The sequence below is a fragment of the Delphinus delphis genome, chromosome 10 (assembly GCF_949987515.2).
Source record: "Delphinus delphis chromosome 10, mDelDel1.2, whole genome shotgun sequence".
Classification (NCBI taxonomy): Eukaryota; Metazoa; Chordata; class Mammalia; order Artiodactyla; family Delphinidae; genus Delphinus; species Delphinus delphis.
The window spans coordinates 96,960,870-96,984,213 of NC_082692.2; the positions used below are offsets into that span (position 1 = coordinate 96,960,870).

The 23,344-nt window shown below is 51.2% G+C and overlaps 2 protein-coding genes across 3 annotated transcripts; one reads left to right on the forward strand and one right to left on the reverse strand.

Annotated features, from left to right (window-relative positions):
- The first annotated feature begins 139 nt into the window (after positions 1-139).
- CRELD1 (cysteine rich with EGF like domains 1) lies at positions 140-8,204 on the forward strand. 2 transcript variants are annotated; one of them, XM_060023027.1, is made up of 11 exons: positions 140-230; positions 763-955; positions 1,192-1,274; positions 3,631-3,741; positions 4,043-4,134; positions 4,787-4,963; positions 5,048-5,143; positions 6,039-6,122; positions 6,320-6,415; positions 6,619-6,753; positions 7,549-8,204. In XM_060023027.1, exons 2-11 carry the CDS (start codon positions 782-784, stop codon positions 7,761-7,763), a joined length of 1,263 nt encoding a protein of 420 aa, XP_059879010.1. In that variant the 5' UTR covers positions 140-230; positions 763-781; the 3' UTR covers positions 7,764-8,204. The 2 variants fall into 2 exon arrangements, with proteins under 2 accessions (XP_059879010.1, XP_059879009.1); XM_060023026.1 differs by lacking the exon at positions 140-230 and having other exon boundaries at positions 746-955.
- Positions 8,205-8,592: 388 nt separating this feature from the next.
- On the reverse strand, positions 8,593-15,623 carry PRRT3 (proline rich transmembrane protein 3). Its single transcript, XM_060023028.1, has 4 exons — positions 15,500-15,623; positions 11,862-12,936; positions 11,495-11,650; positions 8,593-10,886 (listed from the first exon to the last, which is right to left on the reverse strand). Exons 2-4 carry the CDS (start codon positions 12,877-12,879, stop codon positions 9,127-9,129), a joined length of 2,934 nt encoding a protein of 977 aa, XP_059879011.1. The 5' UTR covers positions 12,880-12,936; positions 15,500-15,623; the 3' UTR covers positions 8,593-9,126.
- Between the last annotated feature and the right edge of the window lie 7,721 nt (positions 15,624-23,344).

Here is a 23,344-nt window from a genome sequence, read left to right on the forward strand (position 1 = left end):
CCGCGGCCCTTTAACACCCGGACAGGTGCAGGACGGCGACGCCTCTGGTTGGCTGGCGTGGGGTGACGCAATGGCACATGGCCTGCTACCATTGGCTGTGGCGCGGGCTCCGCCCTCCGGACTGCAGAGCCGGCGGAGGGCGCACGTCTTACGCAGCCGGCGGCGGCGGCGGCGGCGGCGGCGGCGGCGGCGTTGTTGAGGAGGCTGAGCCTGTGGCGTCCGCGGGCTCGGTGGGTTGTCTCTTCCTCCTCCGCGGCCTTCGTGGGTCTGGATCCTTCCTTGCCCGCTCGGGGGCCGTGCGTTTGCAGTCTGCAGACCCCGAACCTGACCCCTTCTCTTCGTATCCGGATCCGGGCTCCTCCCCCCCCCCCCAAGACCGGGGTTCCGGACTCCTCCCCCCAAGACCGTCCATCCGACGTCTTCTCCCGCAGTATTTAGAAATCTGATCCATTCTCCTTAATTCCGCTGATCCAGCCCCTAAGAACCATATCCCGACCCTAAAACAATGGGCTGACTCCTACCCCCTTGATGAGGATCCAGGCCACCTCCCCCTGCGGTGACGAGGATAACTTGTTCCCGTCCAGGAATTGCAGAATAGGCTCCTTTCCCCAACTATTTCCCCTCCCTCTGCCTTACCCCAGTCTAGACCTTCTTTTCTTATAACACAGATCTGGGCTCCCAGACCCGCGGCACCTCAGAACCCACGCTTTTCTTTCCCACTTGGCTCCTCCAGCGAACCCTCCCCATGTCCTGTGTCTACAGGTCCCCAGCCTGGGAAAAGATGGCCCCACGGGCCCCGAGGGGCCTAGCCCCAGCTCTGCTCTGGGGCCTGAGCCTCTTCCTTGGTCTCCCAGGCCCGGTCTGGGTCCAGCTTTCTCTGCCTCTCAAGTCTTCTTCCCCCACTGAGCCCCATCCATGTCATACCTGCCGGGGACTGGTCGACAGTTTCAACAAGGTGGGTGCACCAGCAGTGTAAGAGGAGGGGGCTAGCTACTATTAGCACAGGGGTTGAGAGCTGGGAGCTCTGGCATACAAGTCTGCATAGACTCAAGTGTCCCAGCTTGGTTACTTACTGGTCGTATGGCCTTGGGTAGGTGCCTCTCTGTGCCTCAGTTTCCTGGTCAGTGAAATATAAGTGCTAGAATGTGCCAGACACTGTACTTAGCTATGACTAGTTTTCTCCATTTCCAGGGCCTGGAGAGAACCATCCGGGATAACTTTGGAGGTGGAAACACTGCCTGGGAGGAAGAGAAGTTGTCCAAATACAAGGACAGGTGAGGAAGAGGCTGGAGGGGTGGATTTGTATATCTAACATCCCAATCTGTGCTCTGCTGGTGGAAGCCTGGAGACACTTGGGGAGCACTTATTCAACAAATGTCACTGAATATCTATAGGAGAGCACTAAACAAGCCAAGCAGAATTCTTTCTTCAAGGAGCTTCTATTCTAGTAGAGGAAACAGTGAATAAGTAAGTAAATAATGTCTTATCAGGTGAAGAACAGTAAAGCAGAATGGTGGGAGACATGGCATTCAAGGTATGACATTCGAACAGAGACCTGAGGTGCAGAAGCAAACTGTGCGACAGTCGGGGAAGGGTTTTGGACAGAGCGGGGCTGAGCTTGGTGTATTTGAGAAGTGGCTGGATTTGGAGTGAGCAGAAGGGAGAGTGGTGGAAGGTGAAGGCAGAGAGTCTTGAAGGCCGCAGAAAGGCATTCAGATTTCGTTCTGAGTGTAGCGGGAAGTCATTGGAAGGTTTGGAGCAGGAAAGTGATGTGGTATTATTTGTACCTATAAAAGGTCACTTACACTAACAGACTATAGGGGGCCAAGGTGGAGGAGCAGGAAGACCAGTTGGGAGGCTAGTGCACAGTCTAGGCGTGACGGTAGTGGTGGACCTGGTGAGAAGGGGTCAGATTCTGGGTATATTTTGCAGATAGACTGATAGGACATGATGATGGAATCATTATGGGGTGTGAGAGAAAAAGTAGAATAAAAGGTGCTCACTGGGTTTTGGGCCTGAGCAACTGGGTGAATCGTGGGACTGTCTTCCGAGATGGGAGAAACGGGTCTGGAATCAGACGTTCTCATTGAACATGTTGGGCTGAGATGTCTGTTAAACAGTCAAGTAGAGTTAGATTTAGGAGTCAGGAGTTCAGGGTAGAAGCAGGGCTGGAAACATGAATTTGACAGTTATCAGCATATAGTCAGTGTATAAAGCCAGGGGACAAGATGAGATTTTATTGAGAGGAGAGGCCTGAGTCCTAGGCCCTCTAGCTTTTCAATGTCAAACTGGAATTAGACCAGGTTGTCATTTCTGACCCTTTGTACCTTAGGGTCACCTCTCTGATCCTCAATTTCCTTATCTGTAAAACGGGAGTATTAATGCCAATCCTATTTCATAGGATCGTGGTAAGGATTAAACTATGATACGTCCTAGAAATAAAAGTTTCGTTATTACATAACAGTGGTCATTTTCCTTTCCCTCAGTGGGGCTTAGTTGCCTCATTTGGGAATGAGGGGATTGACCAAAATTACCCGAAGGGCACTTCTAGCTCTATAATGGTTACTGTTTTTTTGTTTTGTTTTAAGTCACCTCCTATATGCCAGGCACTGTGCCAGACCCTTTAAATATATAATATAATACATTTTATGTGTAAATGTATTTAAAAAAAAATTTTTATTGTGGTAGAATGCAATAACATAAAATTTACCATTAGAGATAGTCAGTATATTCAGGTTTTGCAACTAATTGCCATTATCTAGTTCCAGACTGATTTCATCCCCCCCAAAAGAAACTCCATCCCTATTGAGCAGTCACTCTTCATTCTCCCTCCTCCCAGCCCTTAGCAACCACTAATCTGTTTTCCATCTCTATGGATTTGCTGATTCTGTTGGAATCATACAATATGGCCTTTTATGTCCGGCTTCTTTCACTTAGCATAATGTTTTCAAGGTTCGTCCATCATGTAACAAATATCAGTACTTCATTCCTTTTTAAGGCTTAGTAATCTTCCATTGTATGAATAGATCACATTTGTTTGTCCGTTTATCAGCTGATGGACATTTGGGTTGTTTCTACCATTTGGCTACTGTGTATAGTATTGCTATGAACATTTGTGTACAAGTTTGAACACCTGTTTTGCATTTTCTTGGGTATGTATCCAGGAGTGGAATTACTGAGTCATGTCGTGATTCCATGTTTAATTTATGGAGGAACTGCCAAACTGTTTTCTACAGCGGCTGCACCGTTTTTCATTCCCACGTGCAATGTAGGAGGGTTCTAGTTTCTCCACATCCTTGCTAACACTTGTTATATATTTTTAACCACATCTACCCAGCAAGGGTATTATATTCTGTTGTACAGATGCAGGGACTGAGCTATCTTCCAGCCAACCTAGAGGAGAGCCATTGTCCCCATTTTACAGATGAGAAAACACGTTCAGGAGAGGTTAAGTTACTTGCCCAAGGTCACACTACTAGATTGGAACCCAGGTCTCCCCAAACCAATACCCCTTCCATTGTGGCCTCTGGCCTTTGACATTATCTGGCATGAGGTGGGGAGGGGGGAGATTGTAAAGAGGGTGGTGGGTGGGCTGGAGTGTGTTCCTACCACCCATCCCTGTCTGGTCAGTGAGACCCGCCTGGTAGAGGTGCTCGAGGGCGTGTGCAGCAAGTCGGACTTCGAGTGCCACCGCCTGCTGGAGCTGAGTGAGGAGCTGGTGGAGAGCTGGTGGTTTCACAAGTGAGTAGCAGGGGCCTTCCTGGGAGGGGCTCAGGCAGGGCTGGCTGGTAAAGCAGAGGGTGGCGAGCTAGGGGCTGTGTCCTCATTCAGCTCCTTCCTCCAAAACCAGGTGTGCTGAGGACTTGCTGGGGGGCCCAAGCTCTCACTCTGAGCTGCAGACTGCCCCTCTGTCAGACGGGGAAAGGGCAGCCTTATGGGTCTTACGCCCAAGACGGGCTGTATCACAGATCCTGTGGGAGGTTGCGGGAGATGGCAGCACCTCTGACACTGTCTCAGCCCCCTCACCATCCCTCCGCCTCAGGCAGCAGGAAGCCCCAGACCTCTTCCAGTGGCTCTGCTCAGATTCCCTGAAGCTCTGCTGCCCCTCAGGCACCTTTGGGCCCTCCTGCCTTCGTGAGTTTTTCAAGTTCCTCTTGGGGGATGGAAGGGGACTGCTGGGGCCAGGGATCCAGTCCTGGCTCGGCCCCTGGCTGGCTGTGTGAGCTCAGGCTGCTCATATCACTTCTCTGGACGTCTGTTCTCGCCTGCCTCACAGGGCTGGTGAGATGCACAAATCCATGGGGAACGGCTCTGAACAAGGATATGGGGTTAGACTGAGTCAGATGCGGCCATGGTTTCTGTCATGTATTTAAGAAATGCCCCCCCTCACCAGGCATTTCCCATGTCTGGACTAAGGTGACCTTCCTAGGGACGGGCAGGTGCTGCTGAAGGCCCTGTTGTCACCACCTTTTTCTACACACAGTCCTGAGGCAGGAGCTGAACTTAACTACCAGCCCCTTTTAGAAAAATCTCTCTCAAAGCTGCAGATACAAAGAGCTAGCAACAAAGATGGTCAATTCAGTTTTTATAAAAGAAAAGATTTGTAAATAACCTAACTGTTCCACAATGGGGTGTTGGTTAAGTAAATTTCATACAGTTTTATGACAAAATATTATGATGTCGTTAAAATTGTTTCCTCTCCAAAAATGCTTACTAATACGGGGAAAATATTCTGTACGTACAAGGTTGTATTTATGATCCCACCTGGTTTGGTGTCTGCCCACAGCCTGTCCTGGGGGTGCGGAGCGGCCCTGCGGTGGCTACGGGCAGTGTGAAGGGGAAGGAACTCGAGGGGGCAGCGGGCACTGTGACTGCCAAGCCGGCTATGGGGGTGAGGCCTGTGGCCAGTGTGGCCTCGGCTACTTTGAGGCACAGCGCAATGCCAGCCATCTGGTATGTTCGGGTAGGTAGTCAAGAGGCGTGGCCTTGGGCAGGGGCGTGTGGGGTACCTGCCTGCCCACCCTCATACTTCCCCCATTCTACCCAGCTTGTTTTGGCCCCTGTGCCCGCTGCTCAGGACCTGAGGAATCAAACTGTTTACAGTGCAAGAAGGGCTGGGCCCTGCATCACCTCAAGTGTGTAGGTGAGTGGGACCCTGCCCTAGGTCTGGAGGGGTGGGCAAGGTCTTGGGCTTGGTCCCCCATCAACACACACATCTCTGGGCTAGACCAGTCCAGTCCCCATCTTCATAGAGATATCAGCCTGGTTGGGAAGGCAGAAAAGTAACCAGGCGCTTACAGTATAGACTGATCGTTGTACAGTGAGAAATGTCTCTCTTCCAATTCAGTGGTAGTGGGGAATCAGGGAAGCCTTCTTGGAGGAGGTGTCACTTGGGTCAAGTCTCGAAAATTGAAGAAGGGTTAACCCGGAGAATGAGCATACTGAACTTGGGGTCAGGAAACCTGTGTTCGAGACGAGGGTAAAAGCTAAGCTGCTGTAACAGAAAGATCCCCAAAGACTGGCTTAATGAATTTAGAGGTTTATTTTCATCTCATATCACAATCTGGAAGCCAGTGGTCCAGACTGGCAGAAAAGCTCTGCTTGTCATAGTCATTAAAGACCTAGATTCATCCTGTCTTACTGGACAGTCATCCCCTTGGGTGTTGAGGCTGGATCACGGTCACCTCTATGTATCATGACCTGGTATCCAGGAAGTGCGAAAGAGAAGAAAGTGCACGGAGGATCCAAGTCTGTTGTATTAAGGCCAAGTGAAAAGTGGAGCACATCACTTCTGTTTACAACACGTTGGCCAGAACTGAATCACAAGGCCACACTTAGCTGCAAGGCAGATTGAAAAACACAGTCTCTAGCTCGACAGCCCTGAGTCCAGCTGCACCTCTGCATCTGTGTTGGTGGACAGCCTGCAGTATCAGCCACACTGTTTAAGCCTGGGCAAGTCCATTCCCAACAACCCTGGCCTCAGCTTCCCTGTTAGTGAAATAGGGATTGAAGTCCCCACCCTACCGGCCTCTTTGCAGACATTGATGAGTGTGGCACAGAGCGAGCCAGCTGTGGAGCCCACCAGTTCTGCGTGAACACGGAGGGCTCCTATGAGTGCCGAGGTAACTGTCCGCTCCTGCGGGGTAGGGGTGTGGGGAGGGTAGAAGGAACTGCTCCACGCCTTTCCCCCAAAACTGCCGCGTTCCCAGGTGCTGGCACCGCCCCCCACCCCACCCCCTGCCCTAGGCCTCTTCTGGAGCAGGGCTTCCTCCAGGCATACGGGCAGCTCGCACCCTTGTCTGTCCTCTCCCTTCTCCAGACTGTGCCAAGGCCTGCCTGGGCTGCATGGGGGCAGGGCCTGGCCGCTGTAAGAAGTGTAGCCCTGGCTACCAGCAGGTGGGCTCCAAGTGTCTCGGTGAGTGTCCTGCCACCTGGGAGCGTCTCATCCACCACAAATTGACAGGGGCTGAAATGTGGACAGGGCGTGGGAAGGAAGGGTGGAATGTTGCCTGCGTCAGCACAGAGCAGGTGTCAGGATGTGAGTGAGACCAGAGTCAGGGGTGCTGCCTGTGGGACCCTGGCGGTCAGGGCTCTGACCTCTCCTTGGCCTCCGTCAAGACGTGGACGAGTGTGAGATGGCGGTGTGTCCAGGAGAGAACGAGCAGTGCGAGAACACCGAGGGCAGTTACCGCTGTGTCTGTGCTGAGGGCTACAAACAGATCGAGGGCATCTGTGTGAAGGAGCAGATCCCAGGTGAGCCCCAGCTCGGCCCCAGAAACCTGGGGAGGGGAGGTCCTTATCCAGGGGGAGGGCAGGCAAGCCCCTCCTTCAGGCAGCTGCAGGCCCTGGCCCACCTGCACTGCCACCCAGCCCTCATGAGGCTGCACTGGGACCCGAACCCCACCTCTGACCCCCAGGGTGGCTTTTGGTGACCTCACACCTCCCAGGGTAGAAAGGAAATTGGACTTGGTGTCATATCATTCTGTGCCCGCCGAGCCTCTTTCTTCATCTGCCCTTGCCCCGCCCGAGGGCTCTTGTAGGCCGTGGGGGTGATGAGACGAAGGACAGTCACAGTGGTGACGATAGTGACCACTTCCACAGTTCCTGTGTGTCACACGCTGTTCCAGGCATATTGCATGTATTAACTTATTTCACCCCTAAAACAAATCCAGTGCTGTAGCTATTGTTCTCATCCCCATCTTGCATAGTAGAAGTAGGGACGCAGAGAGATGAAAAAACTTGTCCAGGGCCCCATGGCAAGCAGGTGGCAGAGCTGGGCGTCATATCCAGGCACTCTGGCTCTGCAGTGGGGCTAGTACACATGCTCTGACCCAACTCTCCCACGTGGCCTTGGGCAAACCTCTTCACCTCTCTGCGCCTCAGTTTCCCATCTAGTAAGACAGGGATAATAAATGCCCGTCTTGGAGTTGTTCTCAGCAGTAAATGACACTGTGTGCTGGCGTGCCAGGCAGGCGTGTGGCAGTGATGATCAGGTGTGTGGGAGGCTCCAGGAACAGGGGATGAGTGACGGGCGCTTCTCTTGCCCAGAGTCAGCAGGCTTCTTCTCGGAGATGACAGAGGACGAGCTGGTGGTGCTGCAGCAGATGTTCTTCGGTGTCATCATCTGTGCACTGGCTACGCTGGCCGCCAAGGGTGACTTGGTCTTCACCGCTATCTTCATTGGGGCTGTGGCAGCCATGACCGGCTACTGGTTGTCAGAGCGCAGTGACCGTGTGCTGGAGGGCTTCATCAAGGGCAGATAATCCCTGCCACACCTGCAGCATCTCCTCCTGCCCAGGCTGCCCCCAAGGTCGGGACTCTCCCACCTGGACACTTGAGGCACTTGCTTTATTTTTGAGTGCGGTAAGCACCCTCTACCCACCTTATGGAGCAGCGCAGACACCTGGGCCTGGGCAGCTGAGGCCCTTGGGTGAAAAAGTAGCCCTATAGGTGGGTGCCATGAGATCTGGGCCTTGGGGCACTGGTCAGGCTTCACAGTGCTGTGAATTTTTTTAAAAAGTGTCTCCTCGTTGTGGCTGCTCATGAGCTTTGGCCCCTGCCCAGGATGTGGGGGGAGGGTGTCCCTTCACAACCCCCTCCTGCCAGCTGCATGCTGTCAGCTCCTGTTCTGTCCTCACCCCCTTGCCCCTCAGCCACTGATTTATTTATTCATCTCAGGAAATAAAGAAAGGTCTTGGAAAATGGAGACGCTTGTCTTACTACCTGCCCCCACCCACCATAGGTTGGCCTAAGCTACTGAGAGCCCCTCCACCCTTGGGGAAGTTTCCTAACACCCTGGGAAACTGAGGGTATCCTGATGGAGGAGCAGTAGAAGGAGGACAAAGGAGAGGGTTGGCCCTGAAGTAGTGTAAAGAGAAGGGAGATGGGATGGAGGAACCAGGCTTAAGAGTGGAACTTTCTCAGTTCAGTACCAGCTATCATTTGCCAAAGGACCCTGACAAATGACTTTCATCTCTGAACTTCACTCTTCTCATCTATAAAATGGGCATGATAACGCTTCTCACTCAGGCTTAATGTGAGAATTAAGGTGATGGATGTGAAAAGCTGAAGACAGCGTACAGCAGACAGATGTTCCATGAAATATTGATAGCCATTATTTCTAAAGTCTCCAGGGGTTGAGGGCCCTTTCCTTTGGAAGTCCTCCCCTCCGCAATAAACAGCACTTGAAATCACTGGGGGTGGGCATATCCTCTAAACAAGATCCTGGCATGGCCGCAGGGAGGCTTGAGCCAAGTCCTAAGGGTTTATTTCTTTGGCACAAAGAGGACAGTCTGGACAGTCGAGCCTCATCTTCACACTGGAGAGTCTGGATGGGATGTTAGGGCACCTGGACCCTGTTCCCCATTCCCAAATACGTGCATGTCCACCCTGTATTCCACATAAGTCATGGCCTCTGTGCAAAATACCCGCTGAAAAATAGAGATATTTTAAAAAACAAAAATCTGGGGGTGGAGGTGGGTTCGTGTCCGGCTGTCTCCGGAGGCTGCAATCAGTTGGGGCCCAGGAATACTCCCGGAATGTTTTTCAAATGCTCAGCATCCCAGAAGGTCATGCCGCGGTAGGGCCATCGAGGGCGGGGCCCTGGTTCTGAGTTTCTGGACCCCCTCAGAGCTCGATGGTGTCACTGGAGGCGCTGCGGGAGTCTCCGGGCTTGCATTGAGGCTGGATCCCATTCTGGGGCTCCCCGGGCCGGGCGGGACCCGGGGCAGGAGCTGGGGCAGACAGTAGCTGCACCGTGCTGGGCAGCTCATCCAGGGGCAGACTGTCCATCGACGACAGCCCGTGGCGCCAGGGGTTCCAGCTGATCTTGAGCGAGCCCCGTGAGAAGCTGTCCACGGAGCTGCCGGAAGCCGCCCCTTCAGGCTCGTCCGCTACATGTGGTGGGACCGGGCCGCGCACGCGCACGTCGCTGAGCGACCGGCTGCGGCCGCGGAGGAGCGAAGAACCTGCGCCGTCTAGCTCGGCGTCGGGGTGGCTGCCCCGGCGCGGCCGCAGCGCGCCCCCGGGCGGCGGGGAGGCCAGGCCACGGAGGCCGCAGCGCCGGAAGATGCTGTCTCGCACCAAGTGCTCTCGGAAGAGCGCGGCGTCGATGCTGCGGCTCAGGTTGATGGGTGATGGCGGCCGCAGGTCCAGCTCGCTCATCGATGGCGCCGGCCCCATGCTGCTGCGGGACAGTCCCGGGCCACCCAGCGGACCGCGGCCCAGCGACGCAGCCGAACCCCAGGCGCCTGAACTGGGCGTGGCTGGAGGCCCACCCTCCGCCGGGTTGCGGATGAGGCTCTTGCTAATGTCCAGGGTACCTGCGCCGACGCTGCTGGGCCCCGCGTAGCAGTTGTTGGGCCTCTCGGGCACCTCGCTCTTGCCGGAGGGCGCAGGGCACGCCAGGCGCAGCAGCTTAGCCCAGCAGGCGTGCTCTGTGGGCGGCCTGGGCCGCGCGGCGGCCAGAGCGGCCAGCGCCAGGGTGAGCGCCCACGTCAGCTCCAGCAGGCGCAGCCAGAAGTGGACGCCCCACCAGGCCCACGAGAAGTGGCCCACCCGGCCGGGGCCCGGGTACAGCCAGAGAGCGGCCGCCAGCTGCAAGCCACTGGCCAGCAGCCCCAGCGCGCCCGCCACGGCCAGCAGCCTCGGGCCCGGACTGGCATCCCAGCCCCTCGGCCCGTCCAGCAGGCGGCGACGGCACAGGCAGAGCGTGCCCAGAGCCACGGACGCGCCCCAGGCGCACGATAAGCCCTGAGCCAGGAGGTTGAAAGCAGGCCTCGCCGACAGCAGGTCTGTGGCGAGCAGCCCCAAGCCGTGCGCCAACGCCAGCGCTCCCAGGAGGAGAGGGTTCTGCAGCTGCTGTGGCAGCCCCGCGCCCAGGCCGAGCAGGGTCAGGGCCGCCAGCGCGGTGAGTAGCAAGGGAAAGGGCAGATTGTAGAGCACCAGGCCGGCGCGTAAACCCAGTCGTGCCTGCGAGCCATAGGGGTCGGTGAGCATGTAGGCGGACCGCAGCCCCGACGCCACCAGCACCAGCACCGCCGCCACCAGTGCCAACCGGGGCCCCGCAGGGGCGGCTGCCAGCGAGGCCAGTGCCAACAACGCAGGCAGCAGGAAGAGCACCCCGACCCCGTAGACGTGCAGCTCCCAGGAAAAGCTCAGCACCCGCCGCAGGGGACCCCAGCGCAGGGGGGGTGAGGTGGCGTTGGCCGGGGGGCTGGAGGCTGGGACTGATGCCACGGAGCTGGCGGAGGGCTCCGGAGGGGGTGGCTGGCCCAGGGCACGCTGCGTGGTGACCCGAATGAGGCCCCGGCGTGACGTCGAGGGGGCCTGGACAGGGGGCGCTGGGGGATGGCTTTGGGGGCGCCCCGGCCACTCCTCAGCTTCATCTGCAACAATAATAATATTAAAATAGCCCTTTGAAAAGTACTTTTGATTTTCCATCATCCTCCGGTGTGGTGAGCAAGTTACTTAACTTTTCTAAGCACATCTGTAAAATGGGGATGGTAACAGCACCCCTCCTCACTGGGTTGTGGTGAGGATTACATGTTTAGCACAGTCCCCAACACCCAATAAGTGTTAAATGGATGTGACCTATCATTTTTATTAACATTCCAGCAGCTCTCAACGGGGACTGCATATTAGAATCACCTGGAGATCAACTCCGTCAGAATTCCTTGTGCTGGGGCCTGGGCATTGGAATTTTTTAAAAGCTCCTCTGGCGAACTGTGGGAGTTGGAGAATCACTGCACTAAATATACCCATGTATACTTAAGAATTTATATTTAAGAATTTTCTAGCCCCCAAAGTGCAAATGACTTCTCCCAGAGTACCCAGTGAGTAGTAGTTTATTATCCTAAGTTGTTTGAAGTTGTTGGCCATTTCCTTTAAGGAGGTGTTTGTCCCCATTCACTCCCCATCCCTTGCATATATACCTCACACAAGTTCTTAGGTATTAGAGTACCCGATCTCCCCAACCCCTGAGCCATGCCCTCACCTGGCTGCAGGGCTCCCACAGGGCTCTCTGTTCCGTTTGTAGTTGGGCCAGGGTCCGAAGGGCCAGGGATGAGGGACTTGGGGGTACCTGGGGCCTCCACTGCTCCTCTCACCCGCTGGGGGGAGATGGGGTCTGCTCCATTCATTGCTGCTATCTCTGAAATAACAAAAGCAGTCATTGCTTTGCCTGACCCTCCAGCGTTCCCCAAAATCTAATCCCCCAGGAGGGAGGCACAACCACCCTCATTTGCCAGAATGAGGAAAGCAGGACCCAGAGGGATCAGAGGTCACACAGAAACTGGGGCATCCAGCTGCCCTAGAACACTGCCCGTCCCAGCCCTGCTCAGCACCCTCACTTTGATACCCACCTGGCTTGGGCTGCCCATGAGGAGTCTCTGAGGCTGGGAGACCTGAGGGCTGGGGTCCTGATGAGCCCCTAACATCAGGGAGGTCAGTCTGTTTGGGTGAGGGACTCGGAATACTGACTTCCCAGGTCTCCCCACCTCCAGCCTTCTTGGGGAGCTCCATGGGCAGCTCCTCAGCAGGAGGAAGGCTTCTGGCCAATGCCAGGTCCGGCTGGGACCCAGGCTCCTGAGAGGATGCCACCTCAGCTGGTGATGCTGAGCCAGCATCAGGGGCTGCTGGCTCCTGCTGAGTGAGGAGGGGGCCTTGAGCTGCCTCCTGGAAGTCCTCCTCACTCCCACCCTGTTCCTTCAGCCCTGGCCTCATGACAGTGCCTGGGCGTGGCGCAAGAGTGTGGGGAGGGCCCTTGTGGTGCCAGGGGGATGTCTCTGAGACCCTGATCTTGGCTTTGGCCACAAGACCCTCATCTCTAGGTGGTCGCTGTCCCACTTGGCTTCCAGGCTGCCCTGGGGTGGGGGGAACTGTGGCTAGCCCGAGTTGGAGTCTGGGAGTTGTGGGGATGAAAGTGAGATGGGGGGTGCCCACTGGATAGGGGGCTGGTGCTTCTTGCTCCATAGACTCCTGTGATTCAGGAGGTCCTGTCCAGCCCTGAAAAATTGGCCCTCGAGCCACCTGGAGGTCATCAGTTACTGGGAGTCCTTCTCTCTGCACCCCATGGGATGCTTTAGGTCCATGCAGGGCTGGGCCAAGGGAGTCTGTGGGCCTCGCAGGCACCTCCTCAGCAGGGACCTGGGGGACGTTGGAGTTCCAGGGGCTCTCATCTCTGGGCTTCTCCCAGAAGAAGTCAAAGGCCTGGGGCTCTGTGCCAACAGGGCCCTTGGGGTGGGCTCCTGGGATCAAGTGTGGTTCCAAGTCCTCAAGTGGCCTGGGAAGGCCCCGGCCCAGGGCAGAGCCAGCCCCCAGGGACAGCAGCAGCAACAGCAGCAGGAGGCCATACACACAGCCCCAGGGGCTGGGAGCCATGGTCCGCTCTGATGCCTGGGCCTGGAGCCCTCAGCTTCCAGTCTTCACGGGATGAGCCTAAAAAAAGGAGGGGGTTGGCATGAGATGGGTCTCCCATGGCTGCCCCAGGGAAGCTGGTGGGAAAGAAAGGAAGAATCCTCCTCCTCTACCCGCCCCTTCCTCTTCAACCTCTTCATGCTGCCCAGAGTGACCTTTTAAAACTGCATCTCTGGTCATGCCACTTGCCCTAATTCTAAACTGTCAATGGCCCCCATCGCCCTCACGAGAGAATATAAGCTCCTCTCGTGGCCTTCCAAGGCCACACCAGGATGCTCACCTCACCCTCAACACCCACGGAACTGCCTGGCGCCCCGCCTTTGCTCCTGCTCTTCCCTCAGGCTGCAGTGCCCTCTCCCTTCTCCTTCACTTGCTGAAATCCTATTCTTTTTTTTTTTTTTTTTTTTTTTAAATCCTATGTTTGAGGGCCCAGGTCAAATATCAGAGGTGGAGAGGGAGAGAAATACACCCGTGCCTTTGAGGAGTGACCTGGGTTTCAATCCCAGTTTCACCATTTCCTGAGTGAGTTACTTTTCCCCTCTGCATCATGGTTTTCCCATCAGTAAAATGGGTATAATAGTAGTACCTAACTCAAAGGGGCTCTTATAAGACATAACAAAACACAGGATGGACCAGGCCCATAATTGCAGCTTAATAAGCATTAGAGCCCTTTTACTTTTCCTTTTGTCCAGAAAGCTTTCTTTCCCACCAGCCCCCTTAACTATGTCAACAAATAATTGGAGGACATACTATGTGCCAAACCTTGGGGATAAAACAGTGAACAAGATTGACAAGATACCTGCCCTCATGGAGCTGGTGTTCTAGGTAAGAGACAGACAATGAATACTTTTAAATAAGGTGAGCTATGGAGAACATAAAACAGGGTTAAGAGATAGAAGGAGGGGGGGCTACTTTACCCAGGAGTGCTAGAAAGGCCACTCAGGTGATATTTAAGCTAAACGCTGAATGGGAAGAAGGAGTCAGCCATTTGATGATATCCAGAAAAAGCATCTGGAGGAGGGAACAGAAAGTGCAGAGGCCCTTCAGCAGGAATGAGGAGCACAGCAGATTCAGGAGAAAGGAGTAGAGGGAGATGAAATCAGGAAGGTGGGCCTTTCTCAAAAGCCACGAAAAGGCACCTGCATTTTATTCTAAGTGTCCCAGGAAGCCAATGGAGATGTTAAGCATGGGAGTCATGAGATCTGAGAAGTGTTTTAAAAGGGGGAGAGAGGCTAGCGCAGAAATCCAGGTAGGATATGATGGTGGCTTGTTTCAGCTTGAGTATTTATTTCCCTGACACTCCCTCCACCCTTTCCTGTCACACCAGTCACATAGTATAATAATCTCCTCTCTCCCCCACCCTCCTGGGGCTTCTCAAGGGCTGCATCTGCGTCTTTTATTTCTTGTCTCCAGCCACTGCATATGCCTGGCCCAGGTGGATATTCCCTTATGGTGCCGCTTCCTGAGAGTCCCTAATGGAACCGGGAGGCAAGACGGGACCCCACGGCCAGGAAAGGGGGACCAGGAGAGGGGGCCATTGGCTGTGAGAGCCCGTGCCTGGGTGTGTTTAGGGGCAGAGGCCCTGTTCCTTTCCTCTCTGGGAAACAGTTATGCTCAAAGACCCTTGGTGGCTCACAGACACCTTGAGAAGCCGAAGAAAACTCCAGGTGCACTCCCCAGGAAAGTGTCCAGGTTCACCAAAGCTTGTGGGTAATTTTAGGGGGAATCAAAGACCCCTTAAACCCATTCCCCAATCTGCCTCATTAGTTCGTTTCTCAAACATTCACCGAGCTCATGCTCTGCTCCTGGCTCAGGCTAGGTGCTGGGGACCCAAAGAGAAGGCTCAGTTCCAGTGTGAGGAGTGGTGGTGAGCTGAGGGGGAAGGACTGGAAGGCCACTAACACAGGCACTGGTTAATAATAGTACTCCTGTTTTGAGCTCTTACCCACTTAGGCTCCTGTGCTAAGCTTAGCTGCTTGTCCTCGATTTTATCCACCCCTCCCCAAACAAGCTGGTGTGGGTATACCCATTTCATAGGGGAAGAAAGCAAGGTTCAGAGAGGTTGAGCAACTCGCCCAAGGTCACACAGGCTGCAAATGACCATACTAGGGGCTGTGAAACCCGCATTGGCTCATTTTACACAGGGGGTCCGAAAAGCTTTGCAGAGCAGGAGAAGCAGAGTTGGGCCTTCAGCGATAAGCATCTACCATCTACTCACCACCCGCAATCCAAGAGATGTAGTCACCTCCGGATGAGAAGGGGGCTGCACAGTCCTGGTTTCCTGCTGCTGAAGAGATTTTTTTGTGTGTGTGGGGGGGTGTTCTCCCTCCCTCAGGGACTGGGAAGAGGCCGGCCTGGGGGCAGGGCGAGGGCCGCCGCAGGGCAGCCTCCAGGAGCTGGTCCATCTCAGGTTACCTCTCCTTTTCCTCCATCTCCTCTCCCCTGGCTCCGCGCCTTCCCGCAGTGTCCTGGGTGGGGGGTGCACGCTGGTGCAGGCCCTGCCGCTCGCACCTGAGAGGGGGGCTGCAGGCCATGCTCCCTGCCTGGGTCCCGCCATCACCCCCGCCCTAGTCCAGCTCCTCACCTGGGCGCCGAGTTGGCAGCCCCCGCGTTCACCTTGCGCGCGTCCCTGAAGCCGCTTGCCGCGCCGCATCCTCCGAGATGCTCAGACTTGGCTAACAGAGCCCGGCGCTGCCGATGGCGGAGCCCGCCCACAGGAGCGCCATCCCCGCTTAACCCTTTCCCCTTAGGGGTGGATTCTTCTCCCAGTCCTGACCACCCCTCTCTGAGAGATTCTCAGGGCTAAGAAGGGAACTGAGGTCACCTCCGAGGGATGTAGAAATCACTTCCGCAGCATCCCCGAAAACGGGGCAGCCAATCTCTGTTTGCATACCTCCTGGGACGGGGAGCTCACTTCCTTAATGTCTCTAGACCTATATCCTTATAGGGCTACATACATAACACATACGGACCTACAGGTAAATCCTACCTACAGCTTGATGTGTCTCCTTCAGCTTTTTCAAGGCACAGCCATATATACTTTTTAAATAGAAAAAAATCATACTGTACATGTCGTTCTGTAACTTGCCTTTTTCCCCTTCACTTTGCAATATATCCTGGCACATTTTCCATGTACATTTCTACAGATCCATCTCATTTCTTGTATTCAGTGTTGAGAACTACAGCATATGATCAGCCTGTCATTTTTATTTATCTGGTTCATGAGGTTGGACATGTAGATTGTTTCTAGCCTTTTGCTAGCAGGAATAATGAGGCAGGGACATGCTCACATAGACATCTTTGTGCACATGCACTCGTGTACCTATCAGATAATTTCCTCCCTGAGGCATGGTTAGGTCAGCGGGTCTGCACATCTTCAGGTCTGTCTGTCAGAATGCTCCAGGTCCCTCTTTGGACAGCTCCTGATGTGCTAAATCTCCACCATTAGGTTCAACACATTAAGAGGAATCCACACAAGGAATACATGTGGCCATTAAATACGATGTAGAATCTTTAATGGCATGGAGACATGTCCAGAGTAGATTGTTGTTTATTTAAATTTCAGTCATTTGAATTATAAAAGTAATATGTGCTGATTGTCCCAATTCAAGCAACATAGAAATGTTCAAAGAACACATGAACTGTCTTATCCTTGGTCTCTCCAACTCCGCCCCCCAGATATACCCATTGTTAACACCATTCTGTTTTCTTTGCATCATATAAAATATATATGTGCATGCATTTCTACAAAAATGGGATCATACTATGCCTATTATTCTATAACTTTGTTTTGCCTTAAGCAGATATATGTTGGAAACATTTCGAAGGCAGTACATACTAGCTCCACCCTTTCTTTCAATTAGCTGCACAGTATTGTATGCTGTGGATGTACCGTTAGTTTCGCAAACATTCCCAGTATTCCCCTACTGATAAGTAATTGGGTGGTTGACAGCTTTTTTTTTTTCTCCTAGAAACAATACTGCAGTAAGCATCCTTACATGCTAATATATACATCATTAATGCTGATACTCTAAGTTCTCTCAGATAAGTATTTGTATGATCCCATTTTTGTTAACATCTGTCAATCAATCAATCAATCATCTATCCTATCCCTAAATATTAGAAGGTAAATAGTGGGTGATGCGATTTTTATCTAATTTTGCTTTTCTGTTTACCAATGTTTAATACAATCATGTATTTCTTTTGTGATCAGAGATAAGAAGGATAAATATTTTAAAAAGAAAGAAAGATCCTTCCTAGGTTTGAGCTGAAATCTCTCTCCCGGTGTTTTCCTACCTGCGTCTCTCACAGAAGAGCAATACTCAGCCATTAGTTGTGTCTGACATGTTGCAGTTTGAAGGGTGTTCAGTCCCTAGTAGCTGATAAACGGTGGAGACTGAATCCAGCTTTTCTGACTCTGGGAGAGGGTTCAGGCTTTTCCCATTTCACCATATCATCTGACCAGCTTTACTGTTTTTCTTGTGGGAACCCCTTCAGGATTGTAAAGTCATCTCTCATTTCTCTAGAATTTTCTCCTTCCAGCCAAACCCTCCCAGTTCTTTTAGTCTTTCCTCGAAGGACAGGGTTCTGGGATTTCACCATTGTGACATCTCTCCTCTGTTTCCTTTTTACCAGGTTAATGATGTCCTCTTTAAAGTATAACTCTTGGAACTGAACCCAGTTGAGAATAAAGCTGAACTTTCACCTCCCCTTTCCTAGATTCTACTCCTCTATTAATATGACCTCACCCTAAAGTAATGTTTCTGGCAGCCACATCACTTTATTGCCCAGTATTGACTAGGTCTTCCTCATCTCGTTGTGTGCATTTGGTCTCTTGACCCTCACTGTAGGATGCTACATTTATTTGTTGTTTATTTTATCTTGTTAGATCTAACCAGTTGTTCTGATCTTGTGGGAAGTTATCTAGATCCTGATTCTATATGTAATAGATAATTGGCATTTTTTGGCATTGTCCAAGATCTCTCTTCCTGACAGTATCCTAATTTCCTTTGAGGGACCTCTGTCTTTTCCCCTGTGGGCAGTCTTGGTGGGAGGACAGTTCTAGGGGCGCACTACAGAAGCTGCGGGGTCCAGGTCCCTCTTCTCAGTGCCTCCTGTGAACTCTCTAATAAGTCTCCTTAGAGATGTCGAGATTCCCTCAGCAGGTTTGGAGCCGGCTTGGTTCCCTTCCTCAGTTTCCCCCGAGGAGGGCAGGGTGTGTGTGTGTGGACCACCCATTCATGCCCCTGCAGAATCTCACTGCCTTGACAGTGCCCAACCCCCAATCCACTCAGGATCCTTTCGCTGCTCCCTGGATACCTCTTTGGAGCCAGGAGCCCCAATCCCATTGTGTTTCCAAACCATGGATTGGTAGGGCTTTTGAGATCACACACAAAGGCAAGGGATATTATGATCCCTTTGCCCAGAGGCCAAGATGAAAGCTGATCCAATGGAAAGAGGAGACTGAGGGGGGGGTGGGGGGGGTGGGGGGGTGGAGGTGAACGTAAGTGGGGAGCATGGGGTGCCAGGTGTAGGTGGGGAGTATCCTGACTCTCAGAGGAGCTCCTAGCATCATCCTGGAGACTCTGGGACAGCAAGAATGGGCAAGGGATGATTCCAAGCTCATGGGGGATGGTCAGTAGCTCTGTTTACCAAGAGCTTAGTCTGCCAGGAGCTGTGCTACACAGCGTACATGCATTATTCTTTTTAATTCCTGACAGCAACCCTATATATTATTATGCTCTCTATTTTACAGCCAGCAAGTCCAAGCTCAGAGAGGTGAAGTAATTTGTCCAAGGACACACAGCAAATAAGAAGCCAAACCATAAGAGCCAGTGATCTTAAGAGTGATGACACCATCCTGCCCCTCTGGAGGCATCTCAGAGAGAGAAGGGGAGATGAAAAACCCAGGCCTTCCAGGTGGCTCCAACTGTGCTAGGAGTTTGAGTCTGAAAATAGGCCTCCAACTGGGATCTCTTGAAAGGACAGCAAACCACCAGCGTTGGGAGTTGTTGGGAGCTCCTAACCTAGAGTACCTGGGAAGCTCCCAAGGAAAGGGAGAGAGAAGGAAAAGGCAAAGGTGAGTCACAGCAATGATGACGTCTCCTGCTTAGACAGGACAGTTGGCTGGCATTTCTTTTCTGGCTGGTAGCTCTGGCGGGCAGGAGCAGAGGAACAAAAGGCAGCACGGTGGGGGTGGGGTGGGGTGGCGGGTGCGGTGGGGTGTGGGCGAGATGCTGCCGCCTGGAGGACATTCTTTGTGTTCTGCCCGCTGTCCTATCTCTGAGGACAGGAACAATTATACCCTTTCACTCAACTGGCCAAATTAAGCCTCAAGGGTTCCTGCAGTCTTAACTCATTCCTTCTCAGATTTTAGCCTCCACGGATACCAACTAAACGAACCCAGTCTTTTCAAAAAACATAGTTTTTTGTTGTTAATAAGTCTGATTATCCAGTACACACTTTAAAATCAACTGTTCCTTATTTCATTCCCTCTCACTCCCAATTCCCTTCAACTCTTTCTGGTATTTCTGATTATTCCTTCTGGTTTTTATATTTATTTTCTAAGCGTCAGATTTATGCTGCTAATGTTACATTTTTTTTTTCAGTTTTAGATTCTACCTATTGACTACTACAAAGGAACGTGAAGATTTAGCTCTCATACTGCCTTCCACATTTTTCTGCGCAGCCTTTGTTTATATCATAAGTCTGCATTTACAAGAACCACGAGACAAATTATTCAGGCTGAGTCAGGAGTGTACCGTGATTATAATTCCTTTGCTAGATGTTCTGTTTTTCCTGGGGTAAGTGTTGCTTGGTTTTTTACTTGCTTAATTTTCTACGCATCTATCACGAATTCACCTATCTATCGTTAATTCCCCTTAATCTTTCCTTGAAGCGAAAAATAATCTAAAGATTTGGTTTCCCATCCAGATAAGAATACTTTCAAAAAGACTCACAGACTTCTGTAACAAATACGTGGTTTCTTCAACAAATAAACAGCTTGAAAAAAAGCAGGGGGAGGGGAAAACGTTATAAAAGAGACTTAAGAGACACAGCAGTCAAATGCCACATGTGGGCCTTGTTGGGATCTTCACCCAAACAAACCAACTGCACAGAGGCGTTTTAAGATACCCGGGGGTGGTCTGAACATTGGTTGGTCCTTAGCAGACTAAAGGATAAACATGTTTGGACTAGGTGAATAACGGCATAGTGGGTCATGTTTTAAAAATTCCTTACCTGTTAGAGCTACTTACTAAAATATTTATGTGTGAAATGATATCGTATCTAAGATTTACTTTTAAAACACTCCAGGCAAAAAAGCGGGTTTGGAAGAGACATGAAATACTGGCAAACTGTTGAGAATTATTCATTATCAGTGGAGGGAGATGGGTACGTCCTTATACTATCATCTCCACTCTTGTGTGTGGTTGAAATTTTCCATAATAAGAACTTTTAAATGAAAAAGAAATTCACAAAGAAATGGAAGAAAGGAAAAGATTGCACAGGGTTGGCTGTGCATTTTGTGAGCTGGTTGCTCACAAAAATAAATTTCAATAAAACATTTTAGGTATTGGGTACTAGCCCACTTTGGAGGGGCAGGGATACAGAACTAAGGTTTCTGAAGCCCACTGACCTTCCCAGGCTGCCCCAGAGCCCGGGAGATGGGGAGGTGGGACCAAGGTGAGAGCAGGGTCAGCAGGAGGGGTGGCAGGGCAGGGGGTTAAAGCACAGGAGAGGCTCAGGGACATGCTGGCAGACCCCTGACACCCCTCTGCACCCAGCAGTCGCAGATGTCTCCTCGATGCCCTCCTTCTGCAGCCTGGATAGTCTACAAGAACCTCTCGTAGCCATGACCATGAGAGATCTTGATGTCAGCTGCCAAGGGCTTATGATCCCCCTCTCCCACTTAACAGTGATGTAATTCACATGACAAAATTCACCTATTTAAGGTATACTATTCAGTGGGTTTTATTATATTCACGAAGTTGTGCAGCTATCATTACAATTTTATTTTTTATTTCATTTTAAAAATACATTTATTTATTTATTTTTGGCTGTTGGATCTGCGTTGCTGCGCGTGGGTTTTCTCTAGTTGTGGCGAGCGGGGCTACTCTTTGTTGTGGGGCGAGGGCCTCTCACTGCAGTGGCTTCTCTTTGTTGCAGAGCACAGGCTCTAGGTGCGTGGGCTTCATTAGTTGTGGCACGCAGGCTCAGCAGTTGTGGCTCACAGACTCTAGAGCGCAGGCTCAGTAGTTGTGGTGCACGGGCTTAGTTGCTCCACGGCATGTGGGATCTTCCCTGACCAGGGCTTCAAGCCGTGTCCCCTGCACTGGCAGGCGGATTCTTAACTACTGCGCCACCAGGGAAGTCCCTATCACCACAACTTTAGAACATTTTCTTTATTATATTTTTTATTATTGAAGTATAATTGATTTACAATGTTGTGTTAGTTTCATGTGTACAGCACAGTGATTCAGATATATATACACACACACACATATATATACACATATATTCTTTTTCAGATTCTTTTCCCTAACAGGTTATTATAAAGTACTGAGTATAGTTCCCTGTTCTACACAGTAGTTCCTTGTCGGTTATCTGTTTTGTATATAGTAGTGTGTATCTGTTAATCCCAAACTCCTAATTTATCCCCCACCCCTTTCCCCTTTGGTAACCATAAGTTTGTTTTCTATGTCTGTAGGTCTATTTCTGTTCTGTGAATAAGTTCATTTGTACCTTTTAAAATTTTTATTTATTCATTTTATTTATTCATTTATTTATGGCTGTGCCATGCAGCATGCGGGATCTTAGTTTCCTGACCAGGGATAGAACCCATGTGCCCTCCATTGGGAGCACGGAATCTTAACCACTGGACCGCCAGGGAAGTCCCTGTACCTTTTTTTTTTTAGATTGCACATACAAGTGATAACATATATTTGTCTTTCTCTATCTGGCTTACTTTACTTAGTACTGTATGATAATCTCTAGGTCCATCCATGTTGCTGCAAATGGCATTATTGCATTTTTTCATGGCTGAGTAATATTCCATTGTATATATAGAACACATCTTTCTTATCCATTCATCTGTCGATGGACATTTAGGTTGCTTCCATGTCTTGGCTATTGTAAATAGTGCTGCAGTGAACATTGGGGTACATGTATTTTTTGTGAATTATAGTTTTTTCCGGGTATATACCCAGGAGTGTGATTGCAGGATCATATGGTGATTCTATTTTTAGTTTTTTAAGGAACCTCCATAATGTTCTCCATAGTGGTTATACCAATTTACATTCCCACCAGAACATTTTCATTACCCCCAAAAGAAACCTGTACCCATTGGCAATCACTCCCCATTTTCCTCCTCGCAAGCCCTGGCAACCACTAATCTATCTTTTGACCCTATGGATTTGCCCATTCTGGACATTTCATAAAAAATAGGATCGTATATGTGATCTTTTGTGATTGTCTTCATTTAGTTCCACACTTCATCGCATCATAGGGTGTCAGAACTTCATTCTTTTTATTACTGACTGATATTCCATTGTATGGATATACCATATTTTATACATGCATTCATCGGTTGATGGACATCTGGGTGGCTTCCACTTTTCGGCTATTGTGAATAATGCTGCTGTGAGCGAGGGTGTACAGGTTTTTGTGTGGACATATGTTCTCATTTCTCTTGGGATATCTGTCTAGGAGTGGATCATATGGAAACTTTGTTTAAGCTTCTGAGGAACTGCCAGACTGTTTTCCAAAGTGGCTGCAGATCTCCTTTTGGCAGATGGGGAGACTGAGGCCCAGAGAGGGGAAGTGTCTTATGCAAAGCCACACACTGAATCAGAGCAAGAAAGGAGGAGCTAATCACCTAAATGGCCTCAAGTCCACCCCACTATGACCTCACTACCGTCTCACTCTCCACTTCTACCCCATCCACTCCTTTCCCTGCCCAGTAGCAAATCCTTTCCCATCAGTCCCTCCACAAGGCTCCTGAAGCCACGTCAAGATCAAGTTCGTGTCCGAGGGGTGACTTACAGGCTCTCTGCCATCTGGGCTTGCCTTTGCTTCATCACGTCTTTCTTTCTTTCTTTTTTTTTTTTTTTAACTGCAGCTTTATAGAGATATAATTCAAATGCCTTACTATTCATTTAAAGTAACCCGGCGCTCATTACATCTTTTTATTCTCTACACTTCAGGGTCACCCAAGTCTTGTTTCGGTTTCGTGAAAACACCACCACCTCAGCTCTTGGGACCTTGCATACACTGTTCCGTCTGCCTGGGATAATCTTCCCTTATATCTTCCCCTGGCTCTGTATCTAATTCCTTGTAATCCTTCACATCTTGAGATGATACTTTGCTGGGCCTCCCAGGTTGGATGACTTGCAGGACATTCCCACAGCCTCCCTCGGATTATCCCTGTCAC

What these genes read in the sequence shown, in the direction of transcription:
- CRELD1 (XM_060023026.1), top strand. Translation starts at nt 746, where the DNA reads ATGTCCTGTGTCTACAGGTCCCCAGCCTGGGAAAAGATGGCCCCACGG. An exon ending in GAGAGCTGGTGGTTTCACAA is followed by an intron (nt 3,742 to 4,042) that starts GTGAGTAGCAGG and finishes CCTCCGCCTCAG; the next exon opens with GCAGCAGGAAGCCCCAGACC. An exon ending in GGGCTCCTATGAGTGCCGAG is followed by an intron (nt 6,123 to 6,319) that starts GTAACTGTCCGC and finishes TCCCTTCTCCAG; the next exon opens with ACTGTGCCAAGGCCTGCCTG.
- PRRT3 (XM_060023028.1), bottom strand. Translation starts at nt 12,879, where the DNA reads ATGGCTCCCAGCCCCTGGGGCTGTGTGTATGGCCTCCTGCTGCTGTTG. An exon ending in TCATGGGCAGCCCAAGCCAG is followed by an intron (nt 11,651 to 11,861) that starts GTGGGTATCAAA and finishes TTGTTATTTCAG; the next exon opens with AGATAGCAGCAATGAATGGA. An exon ending in TGTGGGAGCCCTGCAGCCAG is followed by an intron (nt 10,887 to 11,494) that starts GTGAGGGCATGG and finishes TTATTGTTGCAG; the next exon opens with ATGAAGCTGAGGAGTGGCCG.